General features: G+C 32.0%; 2 protein-coding genes across 2 annotated transcripts in view; both read left to right on the top strand.

The window, feature by feature from the left end:
- The window catches only part of LOC144854065 (conserved oligomeric Golgi complex subunit 1-like), a 51,191-nt gene extending 40,776 nt beyond the window's left edge, over nucleotides 1-10,415 (top strand). The window contains exon 25 of the mRNA XM_078711948.1: nucleotides 10,339-10,415. Coding sequence (XP_078568074.1) covers nucleotides 10,339-10,344 — 6 coding nt within the window. The 3' untranslated portion in view covers nucleotides 10,345-10,415. The remainder of the gene's footprint in view (nucleotides 1-10,338) is intronic.
- Nucleotides 10,416-17,077: 6,662 nt separating this feature from the next.
- Nucleotides 17,078-21,714, top strand: LOC144853431 (RNA-binding protein MEX3B-like). Its single transcript, XM_078711128.1, has 2 exons — nucleotides 17,078-17,464; nucleotides 17,683-21,714. Exons 1-2 carry the CDS (start codon nucleotides 17,215-17,217, stop codon nucleotides 18,987-18,989), a joined length of 1,557 nt encoding a protein of 518 aa, XP_078567254.1. The 5' UTR covers nucleotides 17,078-17,214; the 3' UTR covers nucleotides 18,990-21,714.
- Nucleotides 21,715-22,008: the final 294 nt, after the last annotated feature.

Genomic DNA, 22,008 nt, shown 5'->3' with positions numbered 1-22,008 from the left:
TGTGATGTGACATGGGTAAACAGATTAATTAGCAAGGTGCTGACCTCAATCTTGTTATGATTGACAGCTAGACATCTTGGAATCTAGGTCAAAGATTTTGTTACCAACAAAAATAACTATTTTTCACCTCAACCTCACTGTAAAAGAAAAATGATATGGACTATTACATTTATCTAGATATGCTTGCATGTAAATGTGACAGGAGACACAGTTATCAGTTTTAACAGTATAATTTTTTTTTCTAAATAAATTAATTATTTAACTTAACCTAATCAATTGCCGTTTGGAACCAATATTTCTTTATTTCTTAATTTATATCGTTATTTAGCAAGAATAGTATGTTTGCATGCCATCCAGTGGCGGATCCAGGATTTTAAAATAGAATCAAAGTCATATCTTTTGCATTATAATGTTCAAAATTTGGTTGGAGGTGTTGGAGGTGCCCCAGAGCAGCTGAGCACCATTTTGATCCACCTATGTGCCAGCAACAAGACACAGTGTACTTTGCAATACAGACCTATTTAAAGATGTATTGTCCCCCAAAAACATGAAAAATGAAGATTAATGAAATCAGACTTTAAATAAGCAATTTTGCAGTTTTAATAAAGTTATTCACTTCTGTAAAAGAAATTAGATATAAAAAAATTATTTCACTTATAAACTTATAAAAAGACAAAAGAAACGGTTAATTTTAACCAAAAACCATTGTCTGACAGACAATTTAGGCATTTTTTGCATTAAATTACATTTTTTCAGGTAAATTATTATTTTTTTGATCCAGTTTTCAACAAATTTGAAAAAAAATTTGGGGGACAATATATCTTTAATAACTTGTTAAATGATTGGTCAGTTGAAAGCAGTCTGGACATTCCATTTATAACATCATGATTGATTTAATGTCTACATGTAGCACTTGACAAATTGATCATATTACCTGTTGTAAGATTTAGGTTGGTTGATAGGTTAAGAGTTTGTATACCAACCAGGTCAGCTTGTAACTTCTTTGCTGGATTCTGTATATTAATTTAAGGGTCTGTACTTTACTGACCTAACTTCTCCATAGATTTTGACTATTCATTTAAGGACTTGTTCAGATGCTTTTAATATGTGTTCAACTCTAGGTCAGAAAACACTGATAAGTTAGACATCAATTGCTTTTTTACTTTCGTTAAACAAACAAAAATCAAATCAATTCCTAAAAATTACTTTAAAATAAGTGTATGTAAGCAATTTGTTTTGTTTTTTATTTGGTATCCAGCATGTGACAAGAAATTGGTTTTCTTTTAATACAGGATCCGCAATAATGTCTTTATTATATATATATTATGTATATTATTGTTATTTTGCCATTATTGAAATTAGTAAATTTTCTTGAAATGAAAATGAACTCTAACCATGATGCGTCATTATTGCGATTTTGTTTAGGGGAGAACAGATGCGAAGGGTGTGGTGGTTGGTGTAAAAAGAATCAACCTTACTGTACTAAAAATTACAAATGCACGTGCTATGAGCAGATATTTGTTTGACAAAATAATGTCTCATACAATCACGTACATGACATGAAAAAAAATGAAAAGCTCATCTTTTAGGGTTTCTCTTATAAATACAACCTGTCATTAATTATTTTCCAAATTAATATAAGTCTTGTTTGACAATAGAATATAGAATTTCAAATTAATTAATTGGTTTGAATTGAATAACATTGAGATGATAGCATTTTCATTAGTTGCCCTAGTTGTATGCTGAATGAATGATTACAGACACTATCTTCATAGACAGTTGAATAACACATGGTGGTGAATCCTCCTTTTTTTTAATTGATATATTTATTAAATTGGGCATTCAAATTTAGGTCACATTTAAATCACAGGCTCTTTAATATGTTAATTCCATTAAGGTTGTTAACAGTGGATTTGTATTATTATGTTCTCTGGCCAACCACCATTTTTTTCTGCCCTGCCCTCAAACTTTAGACCAATCAGTATTAAGTATGTGTTATCTTAAAAATTCAATACATTTTAAAACTGAAAATATTTTTCTAGTAAGCACAGAAAGAATCCCTCAAATTGATCGTTCATACATGAACTTTTGCTAATTTGTTGTGAAGATAAATTTCTGTCTGGATGATGTAATTGCTAAAAAAAAAACTGGTCTGTGATTTCCCTGATTGATGACATGTTTGCTGCCCTCAATAGTACTGTAAGTTTGTAATCATTTCATCAACATGCTGTACATCACAGGTTATTTGTACTGATGAATTTACAGAAAATTTATGTTTGAATTAATCTTGTGTAAAAGTGTGTATATACATACCTACGTATTTGATAAAGGGCTAGTGTTGCCTGAAAGCTCTGCTAATTTTTCTGGCTGTTTTACTTTATCATTTTGATTTAGCTGTTTGCTTATTTTATTTTGTATCTCCATTGAGATACAGCCACTGATACCCACAGCATTGTCATTTTTTTCATTAATTTGCCATTTGGACCTACATATTTGTTGATATTTTATAATTTCTTGTCGCTGGTGGTAAATGATAAAAACGCTTTGGACTGTATTGTCCCCACACCCATTGAAACATTTAACCAGTCATTATTTCAACGATTAACATTATAAATCCCCTGGACATTTTTTTGACAATTTTCCATCTTATACCTGCTCAAGCCTGTCCTTACTGAGATAAATGTAATAGCCTAAAGATACATCAGGGTCAACAAAGGTTCAGCATTCGTCATATTCGATGCATATGCAATTGATAGTGTGTATATTAAGAGTTCAATAACATGTGCCTACCTGTCAAGATGAATGCATGTGGATCTGGTGACAGTAGTCTAAGAGGCATAGGCTTGTTTCAGACTACGCACTTGTTTCTTCTGCATAGAGCTGTGAGTTAACCGTTAATTTCAAAATAGATTTTAAATAAAATAATGTTTATAAAAACCGCATTTCTGCTAAATATGTGCTTCCAAATAATCATTTAAATTAGGGGTGGTCATTGACGAAAAATGTTAGCATTATCCAAAATGTATGCGCTCAGGCGGTCAAACATCCAAGATGCTACAGTTGTTGGTCAACAGCGGTCAATCAAATAACCTACACCTACTTAATAAAGTCAATACGACAAGTACCTGACCTACACGTTAAATATCGGGCCAGTCCCCTATGCTATCAACGGCTTAATGAAGTCAATATGACTACGAATGACTTAGACGTTTAAATATCGGGCCGGTCCAGCTACGCTATATCACATTATCATCGGCTGAATAAAGCGATTGGGACAAGCACCTGACGAATACGCTCAAATAAAGGCCCCCTACGCTATCGATGATAGCGTCAGTAATTTCTACTCATGTCTGTTGTTAATTTGGTTTTTCATAGAACATACCTACCCAGCAGGAGTTAAACATTGATGATGATTAAAATAACATAGAACATGAGTAACATTCCTGCCTTTAACATTCATCATTTTGAGTAATAAAACCTTGTTTCATAACAAGAACTACTGTGACATATTGAATCAATAATACTAATCAATAAAGACATTCAAATATTCATGTATGTTTCTAATAAATAATTTAAATTTAAATATGGTTGAGAATATTTTACTAAAGCTCTACACAGTCTACACTGTCAAACTTTTTTTTTTGACAAAATAAGTGTGATGTGCCCAAATATGGTAGTGATATGCTTAAATATGGTAATGATATGACATCATCACATCCATATATGGGCACATCACATAAGGTTTGATAGTATAGACAGAGCTTAAGTTTGGAGACTTCTTCTGTTCACTAGCAAAAGGAGAGAAGGCAAAAGCACAGAACTAACAAATAAAATACAAAAGCATTGAGTTAATGTATGTTATTTGCTAGGGTAAATTAGGTTGTCAACATGCACTTATCCTAAATCCATGTAGGCCCAAATGAGCATGAGTGTAGTAGCAATAGAAGTGATCTCTTCCAATTACTATTTAAAACGAGGGAAGTACTACTAAAACAGTACAAACCGCATTTTCAATTAGTAAACCTTAATGTTGTCTGGCGTATAATAATAATATCCTGGATTTATATAGCGCCTAAAGTTGTGAAACCTCTAAGCGCTAAACATTATTATCCCAGTCATTTTTTTGGATCAAACACGTATGGAAACATACTCAATACAGCTACTAATCAGCACAAAGTTGTGTCTTATCTAACCATGGAGGTATACCTCCATGATCTAACCGGGTTTCCATTTATACACCTGGGTGGAGAGAGGCAAATGTAACTAAAGTATCTTGCCTAAGGATACAAGCAATGCGACGAGAGTTGGATTCGTACCTCGATCTCACGATCAGTAGTCGAACGTCCAACACACTGCACCACACGCCCTATGCTCTATTCTTTGATCAGTCTTTTGGTTTAATACAGTATTATCTTATATCTTATTTTAAAATGTATTATAAGTGTTTTTTTAATTTGTATATTCTTGATTACATTTTACAATATCCTCTTGTTTTTCCTTTAAATTTTCAAGAATATCCCCTGCTGGATACGGCCTTTGATTGGTTTACTTGCATGGGTTAATGTTACATGAGCTGTTCATGTAATCATTCCATGATAAAACTAATGAGGATTACTATCAAGGTTGCCTTTCAGCTTATGCTATGTTTGAAAGTAACATAAACCTACAAAAACATCAATTTTTTATAATCATTTATTTTCAAGATTTATAAGGGCCTGTTTCTATTGAGCAAGTTAATATACAATCTTAAAACCATATTTTTGACAGTATTTTCTTGGCAGGAAAAATTGGTCCTTTGAAAAAGAACTGATCTTAAATAAGGTTTTGATAATTTATTCCTCTTTTGACCATAAAAAATGGTTTTAGAAACAGTTTGTCCAGTGGAGAAAATCCGGCCAGGTTATTATGAATATTTGCTGTACCAATTGAAATAACGATGGGCTTGTTTCTGCTGCGAGTAAATAACCAATAATAACCGTGTGAATAAATTGCGTTGGCAGCAGAAGCTTAACAAATGTTTCATTTAACTTTTTTTTTTAAATTGTGAGAGTAAAAATAATAATAATAATAATAATGGAAATTTGTAAAGCGCAAGCATCCGTCTAAGAAAGACGCTCACTGCGCTATTGATATTATTACCCCAGTCATTTTGGATCAAACACGATGGAAACATACTCCCATAATGCAGCTAGTAATCAGCGAAAAGTTGTGTCTTGATCTAACCGGGTACCCATTTATACATCTGGGTGGAGAGAGGCAAACGTAAGTAAAGTATCTTGCCTAAGGATACAAGCAATGCGACGAGAGTTGGATTCGAATCTCGGTCTAACGATCAGTAGTCGAACGTCCAACACACTGCGCCACACGCCGTTGCTCTCAACTATGTTTTCTGGTTCAGTAAATAGATGTTACCATTAGACTAGTCTATGTTCTTTGAATTAATATTAGCTAAAAGATAAATATTTTGGCACATATGGCGTTTCATACGTATAATTATTAATACTTAGCTCGGAAAAAAAATTGAATTGCTAACTGAAGAAAAGATGATAAATACAGACTGCACCACTGGCACCCTTATGCTTACCCATACACTGTTTTTCAGTGCAAATTACTTGTGGATTCATACTTTAATGTTATTTGTAGATAGTAGTGTGCAACCTACATTTAACATTTTCTCACCACATAAAAATAGAAAAGTGTTAATAATAGCTTTGTTTGATCGTGGGAGCAAATTCTTTGATATAAACAATCTTAGTTGAGTGAAATAAAGTACACTACGCTCTCCATGTTGTTAGATGGTATCGTTGTTTGTTCATTACATTTCCATGGCAACTCCATGAATGACAGAGGGTGTATATTATGCCCTACAGAAATAAGATTTAAATAGTTGGATTTAATTAGTATATCTGATGTTGTGGTGTTGCGTTACACCTTTCTAGACAGCTGATTATATCATGAATTTAATTATTTGATCCAATTACCATTTTTCTGCAGAAATTTTAGAATTTTTTTAGAATTAGTGTAGTCTGAATTTGGGAGTTTCTTTATGTAGTTGTGATTTAAAGAAAGTAATTAATATTAAATGTAATGAATCATTATGGATGTCTACTAGCGTTCCTGCTCCCAACTCGTCATCCATTCATAGAAGTCTTGACGAAGTAAAGCCTACCTAGTGGTAACCATAGAACGGTCCCGAGATAACGACTATACTTCGGCTTTAGAAGATTGAAAAAGTTAAACCATGTTCATCCTATCCAATCTTATATTTTTTATATATTGATTGCAATAAAGATTAATATATATTATTATACATATCCTATACCATAGAGATCCACATTACAAATAAACAAAACAAGGGTAGGCCTAAAGATGGAAACACACTACATTGAGAATTCAACATTTCAATCTATTTGAGTATTTTTACCTGAAAACCTGAGGTATATACATGATAATTTATATACAAAAATAAAATTGACAAATGGGTGGCACTTAATGTTAAAGGAGAACAATTATCATAGGATAACATCTAAGAAATCATGACATCATTCCTACTATAGAGATATTCTCTACGTTCCTACTGATACAGTAAATTATCAATGTATTGTCTAAGTGCAAATCTAAATTTGATTGTTTAATTAATGAAATGTTATGGATAAAAGAGTTGAAACTGTCACAAAAATGACTCAATCAAAGCCAAATTATTTAACAATTAACAAGAGGAGGAGCTTATCTTTTTAGGCTTTTCAATCTTTGTTATTACTTGTTTATAGTATTTCCTGTCACCCTTTGGTGCTTTGTACTTTGTTAATTTTACTCATTTGTTCTTGAGAATGGTTCCGAAACATCGATCTTTTTTGTAATCAAATTTTATTTTAAAGTTATATAGTAAGTGTCTTTTATTTCGTTAGTTATAATAGAAAAAGAAAGAAAGAAAAAGTTCAAATTATTCCTGCCAAACAAAAATTCATGAGGAAGAAAAAGACAGTGCATCTAAATATGAAATCAGGTTTTGGTTCACACTAATTAGCATTGGGTTCACATCAATTAGTTAAGGTTGTCTTGCACATTGTGGTTTGTTATGATGCGTATTGTGGTTGTTGTGGGCTTTGGTTTACCTTAATGCACTTTTGTCTAGACTGCATACATCACTGACATATGCTTCATTTATATAACAGGGGCGTATCCAGGATTTTTCAACATAATAATATTTTAAATACAGTCAACTCTCCCAATACCCTGGGGCTGACATAATATGTCTGGTATATGGAATATGTTTTACATTTAGTGGAAGAATAAATACAAATTTGGGACTTTTTGGTCCTCAAGAAATGTCTGGTTTTTAAAGAGTTCTTGTTTTCGTATTGAGAGAGTAGTCTCTCTATATGGTATTACCAACGTCTTTATATCATCCTAGCTATTAATTTGATTTTAAAAGATTGCATGCATTGTACATTTTCAAATTATGTACTTCTTTTTAGAATATGATGCTGGTACGTGATGATTTTTTAAAGGAAAGTTACTTTTGACAAACCTTAGCATTTTGTTTACCTCGTATTTTCATTTTTATTCGTCTGTATTTTTTTTTTTTTGCTGAAATTGAATAAATAAAATCTAATTTATTTCCAATGATGGTTCCTTCCAGCAGTAGGCCAACACTACAGGGGAGTAAACAACAGCCACTTTATCATCTGTTACTTTAGTTTGTCAGTAACACATATAAACAAAGCTTCCTGTGCTAATTAGATGATAAACAACTTGCTAATTTAAAATGAAGGCTATGCTGATCAGGTGTGAATGGGTACCAGATTCACTTGCTTGCCTCACTTTTGTCAGAGTTTCTTATTATTATTGGACCCTTTGTTGCCTGTTTTATACAGCAGTATATGATGTGGATAAATTATCTTTATGGTTGAAAAATATATTATACATTGCCTGCTTATAATAAGATCCTCAGAGGAAATAGGAATGTTAAATGCTACATTGCGCTGATAGAAAAGACTGCGATTACATGGCTGTCAAAAATTGCTTCAGAGAAACTACTTTTAAAAACAATTTTTGTCAATTGCTTTTTGGGATTTTTTGTGAGAACCCATTTTTATAGGCCTAATATTCTTTTTCAAAAGGTGCCTTATGTAAAACAATCAGGTAAAATGACCTAAATATGGAGATATATAGGTGGATCCAATGGGAGGCCCCTAAATTGACAATACTGTATAAGATATTGGGTTCAGTTTCAGCACTTCATTTTACCATTATTTTATAGGCCCTACCCCCTATCAGTCAATTTTGCTTGCAATTTTCCTACTACTTACCTACCTACCTAGGAGTAGTAGATCAGTCAAATTATGACTGGATGCTTTGAGTGGTGTCATAAATATCAGGTGTAGCTTTAAATGAATCACTCTATTCATCATTTAGTTTTTAGTAGGCTTTTAATAAATTGCTTTTAATGTTGTCTTGTCTGATACACTACTCATATCATACACACTAATAGTGCACAATAAATAAAATGTTCATTTCTAATGACACCAATATTATACAGCCGGATATTACATTAGTTGCTGAGTGCTGTATATAACTCTTATTATTTTTTGTGTAGTCTTCTGGGAATTGCCATGGACATGTGTCTGGAAAAAATGTAAAGTATATAGAAGAAACCCCCCCCCCCCCCCATCCAAACTCGCCAACACCCCCCAACACCCGCCCACCACCACAACCCACACAATCACCATAAATTTAAAAGATCACAATGCAAAAAAACATTTCTAGCACCTGACGCTACCCCTACAGGTACGCAAACTCATCCCCCCACCCCCACCTCCAATAAATTATTGAAAGAATATGGAATGCATGTACTTTTTCCTTTTTTTTTCTCCTTCCTTGTGTTATACATTTGTCAACTCTAAATGGCAGATCTAAATAATGATTTGTGTATTTTGATATTAAATTTTTTTAAATTACCATGCTTTAGCTGAGTAACCCGCCTGGTTTACCGATGTGTGTATACACAAACAAAATATCTGAAGAGCAAATAGATAATAATAATGTTTTGATATACGCTTTTATATCAACAGCACACTTTAAAGATGTATTGTCCCCCAAAAACATGAAAAAATAAAGATTAATAAAATCAGATTTTGAATAGGCAATTTCACAGGTTTTAATCAAGTTATTCACTTATTCACAAAAAATCATCAAAAATAATTATTTCACTTATAAAAAGACAAAAGAAATGGTTAATTTCAACCAAAAACCATTGTCTTCCAGACAATTTAGATATATTTTGCTTAAATTACATTTTTTTGGTGGAAAATGTTTTTTTTTTGGTTCAAGTTTTTGGTCATAGTGAATAACTATTAGTGATATTAAAATGGCATATTCAACAAAAAAAATTTAAAAAATTATTTTTTAGGGGGACAATATATCTATCTATAAGACAAAGGTACGTTCACTTTTAAACTACAATAAACAAATTAAAACTATACAATATTCGACCCAAACAGCCTATAAATAAAGTAAAATGTAAACTATATAAAAGAGTTGCTTCAATTAAAAATAAAGTATTAACACAAAAATAGATCATAAGAACAAGGGGTGTAATTAGTCTGTGCCCTACTTAAGGTGGTAATTTGAAATTAGATAATAATTTAGTGTCCAAGCTTATGTATGTGGGTTGCATTTAATTGGTTTTAGTATTACAGTTTATTTTTAATTTGGTTTTATCGAACTTCCGTTTTATCTGAGTATTATCTGTTTTAATCTAGTCTATCTTTATTTTTATACTCATATATTTTTATATTGTATGTTTAATTGTTTTAAGGATGCACTATTATTATGTGTGCCGCTGTTCAAAAAGCGTTTTCCAAATAAATTATTATTATATTAATTATTATGTATGTTGCAGACCAAACCATCTATTTTCTTGGAAAGTTGCGGTAATCTGATGCCAGGAAGGTATAAAATAACTTAATTTACAACTCCCTAATAATACATCCATACAAGATTGATTGATGAGTAGTATAGTGTCAATATAGTTGTAAGAAGAGTATGTATTTAGCCTAAAGCTATTCTTTGTAAACTGTGTTTACTGGTCAAAGATTTAATTGTTTGTTCTGACTAATAATACTGGCACACTCTTTACTTTTGTACTCTGCTTTTGTTACTGTAGGTGTTAAAACTGAATAATACTCAGTTCTCAGAAAATACTACCAAAAACAGGTGTTTATAATATGAAATAGACTCTTTAACTTTAACTTTTAACTTTATTCTTTTTCTTTTCTTTTTTTTTAACTTCAACAAGGTTTCCTTCCAACAATAATTTTCTATTTTGTATTACAGCACTGAGGAAAAGTTGCAAACTGCAGATTGGTAAAAACAACCATTTGACTGTTTCAATGTGTGTTTTTCTTAAATCTTGGGCCACCATCTAAAGTCTTCCACCTTTGCTGAGGCAGATCGAATGTTTTGTTGAAGTGGGGTATGGTTGTACAGAAATTGAGGGCTATAGTTTTCACAAGCACATATAGTAATAAGTAAACAAAACATGTTAACGATCAAAACAATTTGGGTCTGCTTTAACAGTTGTCGCATGCCTAAAGCATTGATCACACTGGAGGCTTTAATTTGGTCAAATTAATCGAGTCGTTGACTAAAACCAAGAAAAGTCCAATGCGAACACTGGCTACAGTTCCCTCATGGTCAAATTTAACCAAGATGGTTACCAACTTGAATGTAGCCCCATCATTACATGGTTAGGCGGCAAACTAGGATTCAGCAAACTAGCATAGAGAACCAGATCAGAGCAGCATTAGGCTTACAATGTCTACCATAATTAGTTTTATTTGGTAGATTACAGTGTATGGTATTAGTAAAAGCAATACACCTTGAATGTACTTTATTCAAAATGTAATCTTTTATATACCTTTTCGTCAATAATATTCATTATTACTCATTCTGCCCATTAAACAGTGCACCTGATATATTGCGGAATTAAATGTTAATTTATAATCACATTTGTTACTAATCTTGCTTCCAAGTAACCAATTGTCAATGCTTGGATCAGTTCACACTGCTGGTTCAAATCTTTAATTGCTTTTGCTAATTTTCACTTCTCTACTTCATGACTACTGAGTAAAAGCTTAGAGCTTGTATTGGTTGGCTCTGTTCCAACTCCAACCATTACCATATTTGGGTATCAGCTATTTCTTTGTTCCTTATAGTGTGATGATGAGGAGTACAGTTTAATGAAATGTTGCTCTCTTACTCATCATATTTTGTGTAGTTTGAAAGGATTCTATAAATAGAATAATTGAATACTGTAATAGCGTTTTGATGAATATTTTGTTATATTATAAATGTGTATACAACTTCAAGTATGACTCATATAGTGATTCAATAACAACATTTTGGTAGAATTGACTGCAATAATATCAATAGCTATGTTTATGGGCTAATTTCTTTATTGGATATGATAGATGGTTAGACCTTTCATAAGACATCAATTTAAAAACAAAACATAACAATATTAATATATATTATTATATTATAACATTAAATCCAAAGGCAAATTACAAGAAAAAAATACAATGCTGTGGGTATATGAGTGGATGGATCTCAATGAAGATAAATGAAAATAAGCAAAAAGCTAACGATAAAGTAAGAAGAGTAAGCTTTCAGAAAACAACACTAATCCTTCGTCATGACTAATTCGAGTATTTAGGGGGTTATTATTTATATGTAGTGTGAGGAGGTGCAGAGACTGCTTTTCTCAGTCGTGTAAACAAATTTACCATAATTTACTAGGGATATATTAGTTTTTATGTTAGTCCACCAGTTAACGTTTCGATTTTTGTCTGAAAATACAAGTTTACAAGCTCAAGTAGTATACGTAATTATGCCATATGTGCCAAAATTATCTATTTACTAATATAAAGTCGAAACTCTGTCTGGAACCAAGACTAGGGATATATATAGTAAAATATATATATATATATATTTATCGTATATATATATATTTATCGTATATATATATATATATTTATCGTATATATATATATATATTTATCATTTTGATTTAGCTTTTCGCTTTTTTATTTGTATCTCCATTGAGATCCAGCCACTGATACCCACAGCATTGTCATTTTTTTCAGTAATTTGCCTTTGGATTTATATATATATTTAGTAAAATTGTTTATGCCAAAACGCATTATACTTTTCAAATTGTTTACAATGTATAAAAATACAATTGTATAAGAATACAATTGTAAGTTTGATTCTCAGTAATTAACAATGTTTATCTACTTCTATTTGATAATATAATTTGTTTAAAAAAAACTACATTAACGAAGACATATGTCACATTAATGTGATGTTAGTTTTCATGGATTTAACCTTGAGATTTGATGACTAATTATGAGTCAATCCTCTCAACAAAAAGCTATAGCTGGCTAATACTTATATACTATATATGTTTTATTTAACCTATCAAACAAACCATTTTGACCATGAAACCTGCGATTCTATTTCAGAATCGAAGTCATCCAATTAAGCTTTGTATTGGCTGTTTACATTAAAATACATATCACTAAAACAGTTATTATAAAAGTACTAAACATTATTAATTGTATACATTTTAATGTCTTGTTTTTTTAATATGTTCTTTGCATGTGGCCTTGACAGAACACACCCTGAGTGAATAATGTGTGTTTGTGAATAAATAAAGTATTATTATAAAAACCAATAGATGCACTAAATAATAATATAGTATAAAACTTTAGGACTGATGATGAAAATAAAGATCGAAACATTAAAACTTGATTTCCATCTCGTTTTTTGGAGTTTGTTTTCAAAATACTATGTTGTAATAATACAGTATTCACTTTGTATATTACAAACTTTATATTTAATCTTATTACTGTTATATATATATTTTTTCTTTTTTAGGGCACCACTAGTTGTAAAAGCTTTTTTGTTTGTTTTGTGGTTGTCCCTGTTTCATTTCTTTGTTTTACAATGTTACAATTTTACTTGATTGTGTTGTGCTTGAAATGAAATAAATATATCAATTATTAGTTCTATAAATATATTTCAAAATGAACAATGAAAATAATTAATTGTATTTCTAAATTTGAATCAAATGTTATATTCGGGTTGCTCTTGTTACCTCTCACATGGACCTACAATTTCAAACATGACAAAATTGTTAGAGAATGTAAAACCTTGTTTGCAAGAAAAGAAAATTCTCCATCCAGCTGGGTCTTAAAATAACGCTTTCTTTCTGAGGGCTGTTTGTGGCAGAGGTTGGATTTGAACCAGGCACCCAAGGATTGGTAAGCAAGCTACCGTATCGCTACCTGGCATCGATGTCCTATTCTTACTTCCATCTCCTGTTACAATTTACGTCTGTAAATTTGCATTTCCTCTAAACTGTCAATACATTAATGCATTGAAACCTGAAGCAAAATCAATATCTTGTAAAGAACATCCAACTCATCATCAAATTAATTCTGTCGATTCATACAAAACAGAAGATAATTCAAAAGTCATAGTGGCTTTGATATTCTGTTTTTATTGGAAATAAGTATGATTTTACAATAGTGGAATGTCAACAAGAAAAACATATAAAAAATAATGCAAGAAAATGACAATTATTTTAAAATAAAGTAATAATAAAGTAAGCTATTATGTACTTCATTTCATTATTCAGTCCTTTTCAGTATTTAGAAAATTGAAAAAGAATTAAAATTGGGGAGACCAGAGTCAACCCAAGCGAACTATCATTGTAGCTGAGCTGGTTTGCCAAAATATCTTATTTTGGTAGGTACGTGCAATATTGAGAATTTATTTATATTACTTTTAAATCATGAAAAAATTGGTGTACAAAAAAAAGTGGTTTTTTTTTTAGTGATTAATAATTAATAATTTCTCTGTTGGAGTGACAAATGAAATGTGTTGAATTGAAAAATTAATTTTGGTCTTGATAAAATCAACTAACTATATTTAATTGTATGAAGAATGCCACAAGATATTCTTTTGATCATTATCGTCTCTCCATTGAAATAGAGTTGATGTTATTGCAACCAAAATAAAACATGGCCGATTTTAAACATGACTGATTTCAAACATGACCGATATCATCATAGAAGAATCTCTATCATAGATTTAATATTTTAACATTTACAAAATTAACTTCAAACATAGTTAATTTTATCAGGGCTTCATTTTATTTATTGTTGTTTCGTTTCAAGGTATAATACCCATAACAATTTATGACTATCTAATTAATATCAATTTATTGTAACTGCATTAGTATTAATTAGACTAAACCTTGAAAAAGTGTGAATTGATTTTGGTTACTGGTAATTTAAAACAACTATTTTACAAGGACAGATCTGTATCAGTGGTGTTTAAATTAATTGGTCTGTCAGGAAATAGGCCTACTAGTTTTCGTTGTTCTGAAAAGGTATGCACCCCTACTGATAGGAAGGTTCTAACCACCAGTAGCAATGCCAACAGCTTACCACCAGTAAGAAAAAATAAATCAAAATTTCAACAATTATGCATCCATAACCAATAATGGCACATGTCGTCATAATGGTAATCTAACATAGATGTCTATAACCAGTATGGCAGTGGCAACCATCAACCACAATGTCTACAACCAGTCATCTTAATTGCCATAGAAACCAAGTTAAACCCCTGCCTGCCACCCACCCATCCAAAAGGAGTCTTGGGTGGTGATGCGATGAACAATATTTTTAAAATTGGCAACCACAGACTGTGCTCGTATCCCAGATATTGGGATTTACTATTTTGTATCTTGTATCAAAACTTTTAGCAATAATTAAACCGCAGGACCAGTAGATGGAGAGGAGTTCAATTTTCTGTACAAATGAGTTTAATTTCTCTTGCAGAACTAATCAGTATTCAGTAGTCATACATTTACTTTATTTCAGAATCGAAGTCATCCAATTAAGCTTTATATTGGCTCTATTTACATTAAAATACATATCACTAAAACAGTTATTATAAAAGTACTAAACATTATTAATCCCCTTTGACAGATACACTTTTTTTTTTTAATAAACAAAAATAAAAAAATAGACTTTTTGACATCTATTTTTGACAGACTTTTTGAAAATCCTGGCCATTGATTTAAAGATTAATAGTAGACGTGTATATCTTTTTGTGAGAGGGGTTTAACAAATAATTTTACCTCTAGCCTGCGATTTTAAAGTATTCACTTCCCAATAGTTTCCATTTAAATAGGTAATAATTAAAAATAGTATTAACATAAAAATAATGTTTTTAATCGAAAAAGTATTATAGCGCCCTCTGTTGTTTATCAACTTTTTGTTCGTCTCGTTCAAAGGAATAGGCAATTGTATGGTGTGCACGGTGTATAAAACAATGTCCGTTGTTGTCCAGTAATAACAGAAAAAACTTCAAATATATAATAAATACACCAATAAAACAAATTTCCACGATAAAGGATAACTATATTAATTTATTTAATACCTCGCGACAGGGATAATTGATCATATTTTCATATAGCATACTGTACATTGTTAGTGAAAACAATAATATTAATTATTATACTTTTATAGGCGCGCGATCGCGAGTTGCAAAAATACTGAACTTAATTACTTTAGTTTTAGCATGGTTTTAGGTTCTCGCTTTTTAACAACGCATGTTTTATTTTTTTTGTAAAGTTAATATTGATAGGAGAGTTTTTGCTGAGAGAGGTGGGTGTCATGCGAAAGGGATTAATTTAGGGCTTTCTCGTGTGAGGAGGGAGAAGATAGATACCATACCATGATTGAGAATTGTATACGCCAGCAGCGTCATGGCTGTTTTATGAATGATAAACAACTTATGAAAAAACAGACTTTTCGAACAATAGATAGTTTCGTTCTTTGTGTCGTGTGTAGACACCTGCTTGGTAGCAGCCAATCGTTTCTCAGAACGCACCAGAGCGTGACGATCTAAAAAAAGAAAGGAAACAAGCGTGTTTTCATATTACACCCAGGGCTGTAAAAACATATATGTACATAATATTTCCCGCCAAATTGGCGTAAAAATACTTGACACTTTTCAATATTTTGATGACATACAGGGCAACCCAAGTATTTTGATTGATTTTTTACGTTAGTAAAATCACCCGTTGCTGTATCTAGTGGCGCTGATATCAATCTATCTGTCAATTAATGCAATAGGGCAGCACATTGAAATCAAACACCTGGCAGATCAAGGAAGGAGAAATGTGGGCGTGGGGTGGTTATTTAATGTTCCCCCCCCCCTCCCCCTCGTGGTCTATATTCTGTATCGTTTGCAGGTCACAGTCGCCGTTTTTGTAATAATTAATTATATAATCAATGATAACCTACGCCGTGACAAAAACATTTGACCTAAAATTGAACCTATAGGTCTGCCTCTATGTATAGAATATATATAATTCGACCTTGGCCAAACATTAACCATGTCGTCACTACTGTATGTTTTTAAACTGGTTCAATGTTGATTCCAAAAACGCTCTGAAATTTCAAACAAAAATGTAATTGATCTAAGAAATAATAAAGTACTTGATGATGCATTGATACGATGTTTTTATTTGGAATGTATTAAAGACAGATAAAAGGTACATAATCCATTTTTATTATACAGTAGTTGATCATTTTATATTCAGCCTATGCCAGCTATATTGGTATTAATGGTAGGGCATAAAGAAACATTTCATATTTATTTATGTCACACAAGCTTTGTGTGGTGGACTCGACGATAAAAGAATATACTTTTATATACATAATAACACTACTGGTTCAGGACAAAGAACCAACAAAATAACTAAAATACTACACTCCAGTAAATGATGCAAATTTGAAGCATCTACACAGCGTGTCTTTTCATTTGGCGCTTATTCACTGCAGGTGGTGCATATGTTTAGTAAAACCACACCTTTTATATTATCAGCAGCCAATGAAAGCTTGTTCAGTAACCACGTGTTGTTTTGAGCGATTGGTTTTTGTTGCATCTAGTAAAGATGACGTCACCCCGCGCCTATTTTATTGAACTACGAAATACCATTCAAAGTGTTGTGCAGTTGTAGTTAGCGACAAGGCGTAGTGCTTGGTCGTGATTGTACTCCGAGAACACAAGAAAAAAAGGCAGAATAGATATATTTTTATACTCGAATAATTTTTACAAACCTTTCCTGAGATGCCTAGCACTATAATAACTGAAATGGATCGGAATTCTAACAACAGCCTAGACGAGCATCAACGGAACCTAGGAATGCAAAGTCTAGCTTTAGATTTTTCTATGTTGAACATGGCACAGCAAAATGGAAATCTAAGCGGAGGAGAAGACGACGTTTCTTTCGATGGAATAAATAGGAAAAGTTGTAATATGACTGAATGTGTTCCAGTCCCTAGTTCAGAACATGTTGCTGAAATCGTTGGAAGGCAAGGTAAATAAAATCAGAAATTATTTTTTGTTTTATTGCAGGTCGATGTCGGAACACCACAAAACCGCGTGGTGTGTAGGCTAGCATGTAGTAGATGAAATGTTGGTTTTGTGTGTGCGCCATGATGATGCTTTGTTCTGGAATGTCGTATGGCTAAACGCGCTGACTGTACTCGTTATCCGAACACACCCTTTGAATTTTAACACTTTCTATCTTTTTAGGATGCAAAATAAAAGCTCTGCGTGCAAAAACAAATACATATATCAAAACGCCAGTACGTGGTGAAGAACCAGTGTTTGTTGTGACTGGCAGGAAGGAAGACGTTGCGGCTGCAAAAAGGGAAATTCTATCAGCTGCAGAGCATTTCAGCCAAATACGTGCAAGTAGGAGAAATCAACAGGGTACAGCGACAACAAATGGTCATTCAACGACAGGTCTTAGTCAGGGTCAACCTCCACCAAACATCCCAGGTCAAATTACGATTCAAGTGAGAGTTCCATACCGTGTAGTTGGATTAGTCGTAGGCCCGAAAGGTGCTACTATAAAACGCATACAACAACAAACGCATACCTACATTGTAACGCCTAGCCGTGATAATGAGCCAGTTTTTGAAGTAACCGGAATGCCAGAAAATACCGAGAGAGCAAGAGAGGAAATCGAAGCACACATTGCTATGCGCACCGGAGGGCTTGTTGATTCAATTATTCCAGAAGACAACGATTTTGCTACTAATGGTAAAGACAGTGGTATTTTATTGTCTGAGCTTGGTTCCGTAGGACTATTTAAAGGCACTGGAAATTCGGCTTTTACTCCGTTAATTGGCAATGCAAAGGCTGGACTTTCTAGAAACAGCAGTTCTAGTAGTGATTCCGGTATGTTTTTTCCAACAACAACCAGCTCAACGACGACCCTTACAGATTTCCCAGCTACAAAAACCTTAGAATTTTCCAGCACAAAAGAATTCAATAACAGTTACCCATTTGGATTATTTGATTGTCAATCTCCCGATCTTGGAATCGATTCTCCAGGATTTGACCCGCTCGTTGGAAACCCATGGCATGATTTAAATCGTTGTAGTAATGCATTGTTCGGTGGATTGATAAGCAACTCAAACCCAAACGGTATGCGTCGAAAAAGCAGCGGAAGTTTGGGAATCACAAATCTGCAGGTGAATGAAGGCAACGACCATCCCCCTGCCAGGCGTATCCACAGTGATCCGCTCGACGGGGGTTTAACGTCTCTTCCAGCCTTCAATGCGATTCCCATGCCACCGTCGTTCTCCACCTCCAATTCAACCGGTTCCAACAGTGCTTCGACGAGTCCGACCAACTCAACTGGATCTAGTAACAGCCAGCGAAAGCCCAAGGAATGTTACGTATGCTCGGAAAACGAGGTTGTTGCTGCGCTTGTTCCGTGCGGTCATAATTTATTCTGTATGGACTGCGCTAAACAAGTCCTAGATAAATTACCAGCGGAATGCCCGGTATGTTTCCAGCATGTTAACCAAGCCATTCGCATAATTTCCTAACTAGTTATATAGTAGTATTACAGTTTGTATTTTAGCTGCATTTATAGTACTTTGATCAAATAAAAATAATTAAAACGAGATTTATAATTATTCTTGATCAGGTTCATAGATATGATATTGAAATAATAATAATTATAATAATAGATTAAGAATTTCTCGCCGTGTTTAAAGCAAAAGATGTTGTCATTGTATTTGAGAACTTTTGAGAGATATTTTATTCTTGGAGACTATTTCATACTAAGACATTTTACAAAGTAAAATGATTTAATTTTTCTTCATTATGCTCTTGGTCTATTGTATGTATGTTGCTGTTATTATTGTATAGGCCTCAAATTTGTATGTGTAATTGGTATTTTTTGTATTGTGAAAAAGTGTGTACATTTACAATGCTTTGTGTTGGGACTAACAGTTAAAGATTTACTTTTCAGAGATATATTTTACCCAGCAAATATTTTATAGTCCAAATATAAAACTTATTTTATTGTATTGTATTAAAACAACTTCAAAAAATAGAAAAAAAAATATGGCCTATAGCGGTCACAAAGTAGAGAAAGGTATGCATAATTCACTATAAAGTTTGGACAAGCAGAGCTTGTACGTATCTACGAATTATTTTTATCAATATTATTTACAAAACAGTTCTGTATATGTAGGTATAAAAAACAATTTTTGACCAAATATTCCATGTTTTAAATATAAACTTAGGTATTGAGAAACTAAATGCAAATATTTTATTTTTGTTTGGTCATGTTATAAAATGACCTATGTTATGCCTGATATAGTATTTGCCTAAACATTTTTAAGAATTTTAAATTGTTCAGAGTTTATTTTTTAAGTGATAAAAAGTTGAAGTATGGTAATTAAGGTGTTGCGATATATCGATTGTGTGCTGTTTTCTACTGTCCCTAAACACAGATAAACTAAGCAAATTTACAAGAGAAATGAGGGTCCCGTGAATGCAATTTTTCTCTCAAGAAAAAGATGTTATTTTTATAGTTGTGATAACAAATATGAGTGTTTAAATTCGTTGTCATTTTTCATGTTTAGTACTAAAACATTTTTATGTGCAACCAGTGTAAAAATTATATGTAATTTTTCTAATTAACATAGTATTTGGCTCATACGTTCCTGTCCATTTATCCATACAATTTTTCTATAGTTAAATTAAATCATATATATTATATATATAGCATATGACTTTTGAAAAGATGCTCATTATGTCCAGTAGACGATAGCAAATACAGTAATACATATATCTATGTTTAATAAATCTTGGGTTAATGTGACATTATAAGTTTGAAATATGCTCTTATCGGTCTTCCATTTATGGATATGCTTGGCTGGCTCAGTATTGCATGTCTAGCCTGTAACTGGCAAACTGCAATTATCACACTACATAATGTATACAATAAATGCTCTATTGCACCCGGTTTCTTTCACAACAACATATAAACCTCAGATTTATTATTCGTATAGTATATTATATTTAAATACATGTTTTATTTTTGGAAGAAAAAGTTAATTTACAAAAAAATACACCTTGTGTTAAACTATTTTATTAAAAAAAAATATTGGATGGGAACATTTTTATAATTTTTTTACTATTTAATTTTAGATATTTGTATTTAATAGCTTAATTTTAAAAATTGTTACTTAAGGAAATTTATTTATGGGACAGAACTCTGCGGTTTCTTTGAAACTAGATAACGTACTAAAACTCAAAGTAATAGTATTGTGCATATTTTTTTATGATAATTTTTGTAGTTGAATAAAGAGTGCCAAGGGTAAAAGATTAACTGCTGTCTGTATAGGACTGTACTGTACGGTTGTACAATGTAAAGAATAATATTTACTTCCATGATGTGTATACAGTAGGTGATTAGTAATTTATAAGGTACCTTTCATCATCATGGGGCAAACAAACCTTTGGACTAATCATTCCGCAGGATAATTATCAATTAACAGTATGGTATTTAATACTGTAGTCTACATACGACAGCATTTTTTCTATTACCTAGTATAGTTTATCTTTTTAAATGTAATATGAAAAACTGGTGGTATATTGGACATTGGTCTGAATTGCCCAGACAATTAGTTTAAATAATTCTATATATATCTACCTATTCATATTTAAATACAGAGTTTTTATGAAATATACCTATATAAAACTAGTTTGTATTATATAAATTTCTGGTGTTTTAAAATGCGTTAAATTTTTTGTTACGAGGTAATATTGGTGAATAGCCGCACTAGAGCAACCACGAAAGAACAAAATGCCAAACGCTAGTTGATAGTCTTTCTTTGGCTGCGAAACGCGAGAGCAGCCATGTCGTAGCCCTTTGGCTATATATTCCTAGCCTAACTTAAGCCATTCCTAGTCTGAATTAGATTTCAAAATAACTATATATTAACTCATTTACCGAGGGTGGTGAGCCTATGAAATACTATTTTAAAATACATATTTTACTTTACTGTAGTAGCTTTGGTTGGGTGCTTTGTTTCCTATAGGCTAGGACTACAATTGTCTTGCCACAATAATTCTGAACACAAAAAATAATAAGAAAAGTATAATGATTTGTGAAGCAATTGAGAAATTTCATCTGATTTTTACAGTATTATTTTTATTATTTATTTAGCATTTTATACATACAGATACAAATGTTTATTATTCAAATTCATTGTTATTGATATATGTTGATATAAAATAAAATGTGAAACTCAAATATTTTGATGTGTTCTTCATTAATTTTAGTGTTTTGAAGTGTGCATTTCAATTCAGCTGACTAATTGCAATTCTGAAACTGAAAACAAAACCAGTATACTGTACAATACTTTGTATTAGTAGTGAATTTAATAACATAAAGAAAGGTATTTTTTGTTGGTTTTAGTGAGTACGATCACGGACGAACAAGACTATATTGTAGTGTTCGCTAATACTGTTGGATTCAGCCTGAAGAAATTGACAGAAGGTGTTGCTAAATACTGCATCAGTTGATTATACGTATAAAGATGACCACCA

Source organism: Antedon bifida, chromosome 10, assembly GCF_963402885.1.
Source record: "Antedon bifida chromosome 10, ecAntBifi1.1, whole genome shotgun sequence".
NCBI classification, from domain to species: Eukaryota; Metazoa; Echinodermata; class Crinoidea; order Comatulida; family Antedonidae; genus Antedon; species Antedon bifida.
The sequence above is the reverse complement of the archived record's forward strand: the minus strand, read 5'-3'. Positions and strand labels throughout refer to the sequence as shown.